The 10,927-nt window shown below is 42.9% G+C and overlaps 1 protein-coding gene across 1 annotated transcript in view; it reads right to left on the bottom strand.

Annotated features, from left to right (window-relative positions):
- PSMB7 (proteasome 20S subunit beta 7) overlaps positions 1-8,318 on the bottom strand; it is a 60,419-nt gene extending 52,101 nt beyond the window's left edge. Inside the window, exons 1-4 of the mRNA XM_036107902.2 lie at positions 8,159-8,318; positions 7,623-7,716; positions 6,722-6,819; positions 5,142-5,282 (exon numbers count right to left, since the gene is read on the bottom strand). Coding sequence (XP_035963795.1) covers positions 5,142-5,282; positions 6,722-6,819; positions 7,623-7,716; positions 8,159-8,220 — 395 coding nt within the window. The 5' untranslated portion in view covers positions 8,221-8,318. The remainder of the gene's footprint in view (positions 1-5,141; positions 5,283-6,721; positions 6,820-7,622; positions 7,717-8,158) is intronic.
- Between the last annotated feature and the right edge of the window lie 2,609 nt (positions 8,319-10,927).

Genomic DNA, 10,927 nt, shown 5'->3' on the forward strand with positions numbered 1-10,927 from the left:
AGGAGGGTCACAGGTCTCCAGAACTCCTCTATGAGCTCAAGGTAGAAACTCTGGATGCTGAGCTCTTCTACTAATGGGAACAACATTAACAATATACTATTATGTGAACAGGGTCAGTTACAAAACAACACACAGGATTCCACTGTTGTAAATACATAAATGAGCAAATGTCATAATATAAAAGGCCTGGAAAAATAGTTCTCAAAGATTTACAATGTATGTGTCTAAGTAACAAAACATCAGGTGACATTTACTTCCTTCTTTTCACATTTCCACAGTGTTGGAAATTTTTATAATGATCACACATTACTTTTACAATAATTTTTTAAAAGATGATTTTCATTTTGAAATGCTCCAAATGGAAACTATTCGACACACACTGGTAGATGAAAACAACAGGTTGTATTCCAGGATAGAATGTACAACTATGATCCCATTTTTACAGAACAAACTATGTATTAGTAAATGGAAAAAAGCTTGAAAGGCATATAGTAACCTGCTAGAACCAACTGCTTATGGGTGGTAGGAACTCAGATAATATTTGTATTTTTTTAGTTTATCCCCGTCTTCTATCTTAGGTTTTACTGAGAACGTGTACTAGTAACAAGGAAGGAAGCAAAGAAGGATTCAATGAATGAGTGAGCCAACAACTTAAAAGACTAGAAGTATAGATACCTGACCAAAACATGATTTTCCCTGAACTGAAAAATTTTTATTTTTTCTTTGGGCTTTTCAGTATTTTCCAAATTTTTTACAATGAATATACATTACTTTCATAGAAAATAAAAGCACAATTATAATAAATAAAGAGGCTCTATATTTTCAAGGAGTTTCTGGAATACAGAATAAGAGACTACAAAGATTTCTATTAGACTCGACTAGGAGGCTCATGCTCAGAGGGAACAAGTAACACGTACATCTTCTACATCCAGCCATCGCAAACGTAAAATAAAAGTACTGCTGACATAAAGGAAAACATGTCCACTTCTGTTTATCAAACCCCCTTTTCTTACTGATTCACAGACATGGAAATGGATTATTTGGGGAAAAATGGAACAGTAAAAGCAAGATGAATACACCTTGTTCTCTTTTTCAGCCTCTGAATTTAGGGGGACCTAACTGTGCATTAGGCCCTGTACCGGGCATTGTCATAAGCCTTGCTTCTTTATTCATTTCCTCCTCAAAAGTCAGAGAGTCAGAAACTATTATCCTCGGGGCGCCTGGGTGGCTCAGTCGGTTGAGCATCTGCCTTCGGCTCGGGTCATGATCTCAGGGTCCTGGGATCAAGCCCCGCATCAGGCTCCCTGCTCAGCGGGGAGCCTGCTTCTCCCTCTCCCTCTGCCCCTACCCTCTGCTTGTGCTCTCTCTCTCTCACGCACACTTTCTCTCTCTCAAATAAATAAATAAAATCTTTAAAAAAAAAAAAAACTATTATCCTCATCTTATTGAGAAAGAAACTGAGGCTAAGAAAGGTAAGGTGAACTGCCCAAGGTCACACAACTCTAAGTGCTTTAGATGAGACCTGAACCAAACTTCTAAAGTGAAATCCTGGGACGCCCAGGTGGCTCAGTCGGTTAAGCATCTGCCTTCTGCTCAGGTCAAGATCCCAGCGTCCTGGGATCAAGCCCCCCATCGGGCTCCCTGCTCAGCAGAGAGTCTGCTTCTCCCTCGGCCCTTCACCACGCTCGTGCTCACTCTCCCTCCCTCTCTCTAATAAACAAATAAAATCTTTTTAAAAAAAAGGGGGGGGTGAAAAAAATAAAGTGAAATCCTATGCTTTTTTCCCTTATACCACGTTTACATTTTATGTAACTCAACAAAAATGTCAGAAGACACATAATGAACCACAATCATCCTGGTTAAATTTTAAAATGTTCCTCTCAGGGCGCCTGGGTGGCTCAGTCATTAAGCGTCTGCCTTCGGCTCAGGTCATGATCCCAGAGTCCTGGGATCAAGCCCCGCATCAGGCTCCCTGCTCAGCGGGAAGCCTGCTTCTCCCTCTCCCACTCCCCCTGCTTGTGTTCCCTCTCTCACTGTGTCTCTCTCTGTCAAATAAATAAAGAAAATCTTAAAAAAAAGTAAAAAAATAAAAATAAATAAATAAATAAAATGTTCCTCTCAAAACTGTGATAAAATTTAATTTTTATAAAGTATGTTAAACTAAAAATAATAAAACACTGAAAAAAGTGAATTTAGAATTCCTATAACACTCTAAAAAGAGATTAACAGAAAGACCTGTGAGGTTTAGGTAGATGTTTTAAATGACACTGGAAGAAATCTTGAAAATTTGCTATTTAACGCAATTTTACAAGTTTAAAAATTGCTTTAAATGTAATGCACCACAAAAACCACCAGAGGGAGCTTTAAATTTAAAATCAAATTCACGAATGTCTTCAGAAATCTTGACAACAGATGTGCTTTAGCAAGTTCTCACGCTGTATTGGGAGAATTTGTTTGATACGCAGTAATTCTCCAGGATTAGGATGATGACCATGCACATAAATACATGGCAATCACCCACAGAAGGGCTCAGTACAGCCAGAGCACGCGTTAGGTAGATACGACTAGGCTTCCCGCCCATAGACTCCTCTGAGTCCTGGTCTTCTCAGCTGTAAAGTGGGAACTAGGCTACAGACCTGGCTGCACAGCTACACTGCCTCAGATCCACTTGCTGAGAGCCTAGGGCCGTGCCAGACTCACAGATGAAGACCAGCAAGCTCACAGAAAGGCAAGAGCCAGGCCGGAAGGAAGGCAAACCAGGCAGGAACTGACAGGAGCACATGCTCCCCCCTTCTAAAGGCAACATCTGCCACTCAGTTCCAGAAGATTACTGCCACCTATTATCCCACCCTCTTTATGAATTTTTTCAAATGAAGCCAGGAAATAATTAATTAAAAAAAAATTTCAAAGCCAGAAATCCAGATTTTTTATTCCAATCTCCCAATTTATAATTATTGGCCACTGTTTTTTAAAAAAACACTATGCAGCCCAAATACAATTTCTCTACAAGCTGAATACGGCTTGTGTACCACCAGTTTACAATCCTGGCTTTCTATTCCTGCTTCCCTCTAATCTCACAGGCCTGGCTGCAGCTGCTGCTGCTTGGGACAGAGATAAAGAAAATGTTTTCTCTAGGTTGCTTAATGAATGATGAGAACCAGAATAATAAAGGTCTCCAGTCAACTACAAAAAAAAAAAAGCACCATGATTCTAGATTCTACAAATCTACAAAGAAGGAAAAGGAGAGAATCTGTTAAAGATAATGCAGGTCCCAAAAGGAGAAACCAATATTCTAACCCACCACTGAATGTCCAGGCTATTTCCTGGTTCTGCTCTAATACACTGCCCCTCTTCTCTCTACAAGGAGCAAATCAGAAAACAGACTTAGAATCTGAAAAAGAGGAAAACTACACAAATGTAAAGTGATGATCTGATTAAGGATGAAAGGGAGACCCAACTAAGAGCACTGTGGGTGGAAGTCAGCAGGGTGTGAAGGCCAGATCAGGCAGGCAACTACACCTCTGTAAACCTCAGCTTCACTTAAATATTGGAGATGTTGGGGCGCCTGGATGGCTCAGTCGGTTAAGCGGCTGCCTTCGGCTCAGGGCATGATCTCAGGGTCCTGGGATCAAGCCCCTCGTCCAGCTCCCTGCTCAGCGGACAGCCTGCTTCTCCCTCTCCCTGCCGCTCTGCCTACTTGTGCTCTCCCTCTCTGTCAAATGAATAAATAAAATCTTAAAAAAAAAAAAAGACTTGGGAACCCTTAAAAAAAAAAAATATTGGAGATGTTAACAGCCCCTATCTCAGAGGGGCCTCTCTATCAAAGGGTAAAATGAGATCGTGCATAAAGAACTAAGCACAGGGTCTGGCACAAAGAGAAAAATAAATGTGCGTTAATATTAATGTTATCATATCCACTCACAGTCAACTACAAATACAATTTTTCATTTCACTGTTATTTTGCCCCTAAAAGAGGGAGAAGAAAGACAATTGTTTTTGTCTATGTGTGTTCACAAGATGAACCAAAGGTTCTGTCCAGTTCTAACTTTCTTACTATAAATAAAAAAAATTTTTAATCCAGTAATGCCCTATGCTTCCAGAAATGACTGTGGTCACATGTGATTTATTCATAGGGGGAAAAAAAAAACAGATCCTGGGGCGCTTAGGTGGCTCAGTCACTGAGCGTCTGCCTTTGGCTCAGGTCGTGATCCCAGGGTCCTGGGATTGAGCCCCGCATCGGGCTTCCTGCTCCATGGGAAGCCTGCTTCTCCCTCTCCCACTCCGCCGCTTGTGTTCCTGCTCTTGCTATCTCTCTCTCTCTGTCAAATAAATAAATAAAATCTTGAAGAAAAAAAAAAAAAACTAGATCCCAAAAATTCAAATACATCATCAAAAGCCTTCTGATATTAAAATGGTAACAACTGATTTCTAGAATAAAATGGTATTTCTGAATGCTTTTTCTCTAGCTTCCAGGATTCCCTCAGCTGAAAATCTAAGATAGGAGAAAAAGATACTACAGAAATCCCCATCCTGGAACAAACGTAGTGTTCCTAAGCAGCACCTCCACCCCAATGTTTATAGCAGCAATGTCCACAGCACCCAAACTATGGAAAGAACCCAGACGTCCATCAACAGATGAATGGATAAAAAAGATGTGGTATATGTATACAATGGGATATTACTCAGCCATCAAAAAAAAAAAAAAAAAGAAAGAAAGAAATCTTGCCATTTGCAATGACATGGATGGAACTAGAGGGTATTATGCTAAGTGAAGTAAGTCAATCAGAGAAAGACAATTATGATTTCACTCATGTGGAATTTAAGAAACAAAACAGAGGATCTAGGGGAAGGGAGGGAAAACTAGAATAAGACAAAATCAGAGAGGAGACAAACCATAAGAGACTCTTAACTCTAGGAAACAAACTGAGGGTTGCTGGAATGGTGGTGGGTAGGGGGATGGGGCAACTGGGTGATGGGCATTAAGGAGGGCACATGACGTAATGAGCACCGGGTGTTATATGCAACTGATGAATCACTGAACTCTACCTGTGAAACTAATAACACACTATATGATAATTGATTTAAATAAAATTACAAAAAAAAAAAGAAACAAACAAACAAACCCCCATCTGGAACCTTACCTGAAAAGCATCTGCTTCAGCATCCGATTGGCTGTCACAACTCTGGGAAGGCGGCCAGTGGAGAGGGAGTGGAGCTCCAAATTGGAAGAAATGAGCTGGGTTGTCATGTCTGTGTCTGCAGCTGTCCCAGCACCACAGCAACTAAAAAATACAATCAGAAACTTAGCTGAAATTCAATTACCAAAGGGGTCAATTAGAAGTGGAGCTTCTTGGATAACTTCCACTAAGTTCAGGTACACAGAGAGATGTTTCTGAGTATATTCTGCACTGTAACTACCCTGTCTAATCAATCTTAAATAAACATGAAACTGAGAATATGCATCTAGTCCTATGTAAACAGATTTTCTGTGCCCCAATAGAACATTTCAAATCATTCGCTTCTGTGCTTCTAACAGAGTCTGCATTTTACTAATCCTAAAAATATATTCAAGTTGTACCAAAGAGCAAGGCATGTTAAAAGCCTTGTAATTTAACATTTACCAAATATTTACTACCAGGTACCAGTCATGACAAAGTGCTGAGAATAAAGAAAATATGACACGATCCTAGCACTTGATTTCAAAGTTGAGTGAAGGAGACAAAAGTAGGCAAAAATTCTAATACCTCGTATAATATGATATAGCAGCATAGGTACAAAACGCTATGGGAAACAGGAGAGACAGCAATTAATTCTGATCTTAGAGAAGAGGTCTCACGTGAGCTGGATTTGAAAGAATAAAACAACACCGTATAAACAAAGAGGAAAGGGTAATTCTAGGCAGAGGGACTGGCAAAAGCAAAGGTGAAAGAGCTTGGAGATGAGAGGAACAGGAACAGTCCGGGTGTAACTGGAACACAGGGGGATGGCAGCTAAATAAGGTGAAAAGGTAAATTTTTCTGACACTGGGCAAAATCTTAAATATCATGCTACAGAGTTCCAATTTTATTCTGAAAGCAGTGTGGAAATGTGAAGTCTCTTGAAATATTTTTAGGGCACCTGGACGGCTCAGCTGTTTAAGCAACTGCCTTCAGCTCAGGTTGTGATCGTGGAGTCCCAGGATCGAGTCCCACATAGGGCTCCCTGCTTAGCGGGGAGTCTGCTTCTCCCTCTGACCTCTCCCCTCTCATGCTCTCTCTCTCAAATAAATAAAAAAAAAATCTTAAAAAAAAAAAAGCATAATCATATGTTTAAAAAAATATATACATTTTTAAAGAGGAAAGGGACATAATCAGATCTGTTTTACAAAATCCAATATAGCAAAAGGGCAGATAATAAAGAGACCAAAGGCAGAGAGATCATTTAAATGACAACTGCAATAGTCCAGATGAGAAACAAGAATGTGAACTAAGGCTTTAGCGGAGGGAATGGTTTCAAGAGGCACACAGAAAGCAGAACTGGAGACTAAGAGAATTAAAGACTAAAGCAAAAGAGAACTTGCAGATGACCAGCTTAGGTGACAGGCAGATGAAAATATCACTTAAGGGAGATAAAAAAGAAAATACAAGTTAAACAACAGGTTTTAGTGAACAACAAAGTAAATTCCATTTTAACCCTGACATGTTTGAAAATATAAGAGCTATTCAAACTAACTGATACTTACTAAATGTTAGGAGATATGAAGTGTATTTTTGAACAGTTCTTATCCGCAACAACCATCCCTTCAGTTGCCCTTGTATCTGCTCCAAGAACTATGCCATCCTATTTTAAAAAAAAATACACTTAAAACAATTTCACATATATAAACCACAGCTCTCTAGTCTAGTTTAGGAAAAACAATGCTGGCCATCCCCCGTTTTCCCCAAACCTCCACCCCCCACTGAAACTCCTACCAAAAATATTGTGCTATACTTTCAGAATTCAAGAAAAGCCTTGTTAATTAACGTTATAGGTTGAATGCCAAGTAGGTGGTAGGAATTATCATTCCTGTTTTCAAATGAGGCTCACAGATTCAGTGAATTCCTTACAAATCACAGACCTAATATGAGGAAAATCTGGATTAAGATGCAGAAATCCTCCCATTAGAATAGCCACCTCTGTCTATTTCTTTTTAAAAGACATCACTCTTTAACAACAATAACCATTATCTCTTTCGACCCTTTCAACAATTTAAGGCAGGAGTTATTCGGTCCATTTGATGGACGGTGAAGTGTGGCTGTGAGAAGGAAAGTGACTTGCCCAAAGTTGGAAGCAGCATCCAAGTTAAATGGTTAGACCTGTCTGATCCGAAATCTTGTGTTTTCCCAGCAATATAACCCTGGTTCCCAACGTAGTATCTCAAGACAGAAAAGTACTGATCTCCTGCCAAAATTCTAAAAAGTGAGGAAAGAATACAAACTGTTGGTAAGCACACAAAACCTCCCGACAAATCCTGAAGGACCTCTCCCGACGTATTCTGAAACATGAGCCCTTCCTGACAGAGCTCGGAGAAGTAAAAGGAGGCCAAGTGGCCTGGTTCCTGTAATCAGTTCAGTCACTGCTGCTCCTGGCCTGTGCCGGCTTACCTTATAGACCACCCCCGCGATGGTCGTGCCAGTTTTCCGGGCCGCTGGAAGCCTGTACCCTTTCTTCGCAAAATCGGCTTCCAAGACGGCATTTCTGAAAGAAAAGCAGAGAATGAAGCATGGGAGGGCAGGACCACATCGCGCGGCACTGGCACCAAGAGTGTCTAATAGGGAACTCAGGAAAAGAAAAGCTACTATTCGCTTTCAAGCCCATCCGTTCACTGAGTCCCCCCAAGATCAGGACTACTGTCGCGTTTTTCGGCGCGCACAGCGTCGGAGAGGGGCCGCATCTCGCCTCAGGAGACAGAGACGGAGACTGGTAGGGTGCGCTGGGCAAGGGGAAGGGCGGGCTCGGCCTCAAGAGAAACCCACTCTCAGGCCCTCATTCCCCTGAGTCACACGGGCCGCGGGGCACGGGCCGCAGGCCCCGCCGTTCAGCCTTCGTTTGGACTTCCCAGATCAGACCGCGGCCCAGCTCCGACCCCGGCACCGCACTCCCACTCCCGCCCGGAACCTGGCCCCGGGCATGGCCGCACCTGCGACAGTTATCAAAAGAGAAACCTCCAACCGGCCGCTCGTAGACTGACACAGCCGCCATCTTCCCGAGAAAGTATTTCCGCCGGAGCGCCGGCAGAAACGAGCAAAGAGAGCCGAGCACTTCCGGCGCCTGCGGCGACCTGGGCTGGAGGGGCGGGGCAAACTCCGCGCCAGGGCCACTAATCTTAGAGTTATGGGCTCCTAGAGGAGCCCACACGTGCTTGGAGTATTTCGCCCCAAGTGGCGCGGAGGAGTAACTAACGCCCGGAGCGGGGAAAGGACTTGTCCCAGTTGGTCGCATGGGAGACCGGACTCCTGTGGACCAGACCAGAACGGTTTTCTCCTGTTAATTAGACTCCATGGGGCTTAGGAGACAGACACGACCAAGTTCCAGGCACAGGCCCACCGCCTCCTTGCACTGAGCAAGTCCTCTCAACTCTCAATCTCCTTCCCCTGCCGCCAAATGGAGAAAAGAGCTACCTCAAAAGGCTTCTGAGAAAAGAAGCACGTGAGAAGATGCTCAACATCATTAGTCATTAGGGAAATGCAAATGAAAACCACAATGCGATACCAGTGCACACCCACTAGGATGGCTATAATCAAGAAAGACAGAAAATAACAAGAGTTGGTGGTGATGTGGGGAACCTGGAACCCTCATACATGCCTGGTGGGAAACCATTTGGTAGTTCCCCAGAAAGTTAAACATAGACCCAGCAATTTGTCTCTAAAGTATATACCCAAGAGAATCAAAAGCATATGTTCACAAAAACTTGTACATAGATATTCATAGCAGCATTATTCAGCATAACCAAATAATGGAAACAACCCAAATGTCCATCAGCTGATGAATGGATAAGCAAAATGTGGTACGTCCACACAACAGAATATTATTCGACCATAAAAAGGAAGGAAGCATTGATACATGCTACAACAGGAGTGAACCTTGAAAATATTGTGCTAAGTGAAAGACACTAGGCACAAAAAAACCCCAAAAAACTGAGTCTAGTATGGTTCTGTTTCTCTGAAATCCATACTAGGCAAATCCATAGAGTTAGAAACTAGATTAGTGATTGCTAGGAAATCAGGGGAGGAAAAAATTGGGAGTGACCGATGGGCACAAAGTCTCTTTTTGAGGTGATGAAAATGTTCTGGAATTAGGCTGTGGTAATGGTTGCATGACATTGTGAATAAACTAAAACCCACTGAACTGCACATTTTTAAATGGTGAACTTTATGTTAGGTTCATTTTATTTCCATTTGTAAAAGGCTGCTGTGAGAATTGAAAATTGTCCATGAAAAGCGTGTATCCCAGGATATATAGCAGCTTTTCAATAAATAGTTATTAATGTTAATACATTCATTTCATAGCAAGTAAGCGACAGCCTCAGTAATGGTGGAATGAAGTTACAGAGTCTGTCACAACTGTGTGTTCAATAAATATTTGTCAAAAGTTAAATTCTCTTTCATTACTTTTCTGGGTCTTTTGTGCAGAATTAGGAAAGTAAAGCCTCACCTACCTGCTTCCACAGGAATCTACTGATGGAAAAGTCTGAGTGTCTCCTTTGGTGAATGTCAAAAGTAAGAAGATCTAGGCTCTGCTCTAGAGAAGTCCATTTCCTGATGACAGAGACTCATGTCCATAAGACCTAGACAGGACAGGTCATAGTTTGAAATGCCCTGGGCACTGTGGAGGTCAGCAAATAAACTGAGGATGAAGAACTTCTTCTGTAACATTCATCAAACTCTCTCACTCCTGTACTGGGTTCAGCCCCAAGGGAATGAACACAAGATGGACCGGATGTAATTCTTCTCCTTGTGTTAGGGGCTGAATTGTGCCACGCTAAAATTCTTATGTTGAAGTCACAACGCCCAGTACCTCAGAATGTGACCTTATCTGGAGATAGGGTTTTACAGAGGCGATAGAATTAAAATGAGGTCATTATGGTAGATCCTAATCTGTATGACTGTTGTCCTTATAAAAAGGGGAAATTTGCCGACAGACATTCACACAGCAAGAGCTATGTGGACATGAAGGCAGAGATGCCAAGGAATGCCAATGATTGGCAGCAAACCGCCAGACCCACCAGGCGAGAGGCCTGGCACAGCCCTCAGAAGGAGCTAATCTTGCCAACACCTTGATTTCAGACTTTAGCCTCCAAAACCATGAAATGGTTGCGGGGAGAAGAGAAGCCCCCAAAAGCCTAGAGGCTCAGAGGGACAGAGCGCACTCATGGAATGAGAAGGCAGGAGGGACAGAATATGAGCGAGGGCTTGGCGTATGGAACAAATAAAACCAAACAAAAAACCCTGGGTGTGCATTGTTTTCAGGAAACAGTGATGAATATGATGGCAGCCAAGGAAGCATAGCAGCCTGCAGCCCCCAGAGGGTGGGGGCAGGGCGCCTGTGTTTTGCCATAGCGTCTGGGTGGGAGCAGGAGGAGCCAGGGAAGGATGTGGAAATGATCTGTGATCTCGGTTTGTCCTGGGGCATTCCTCTTCTTACCTGGATCTCTTAGGTACGGGTTTCACACCCAGACAACTGAAGAGGTGGCACTGCCGGTCTTCGAGCCTCCGGAGGTGGCCCAGCAGAGGGCGACAGAGAGCCTCCAGGCAGCCCGGGACCTTCAGAAGCCCAGCCCAAAGCCAGGCAAACTCCACACAGCCTAGGACGGGGCCTCAGCACCTCCAGCTCAGTACCTGCAGCTCTAGGTCCCCTGGTACTCAGAGACCCCCTGCTTCAGCCTCCCTGTCCAACATGACTCCTTCCC

This window comes from Halichoerus grypus, chromosome 14 (assembly GCF_964656455.1).
Source record: "Halichoerus grypus chromosome 14, mHalGry1.hap1.1, whole genome shotgun sequence".
In the NCBI taxonomy this organism is placed as follows: domain Eukaryota; kingdom Metazoa; phylum Chordata; class Mammalia; order Carnivora; family Phocidae; genus Halichoerus; species Halichoerus grypus.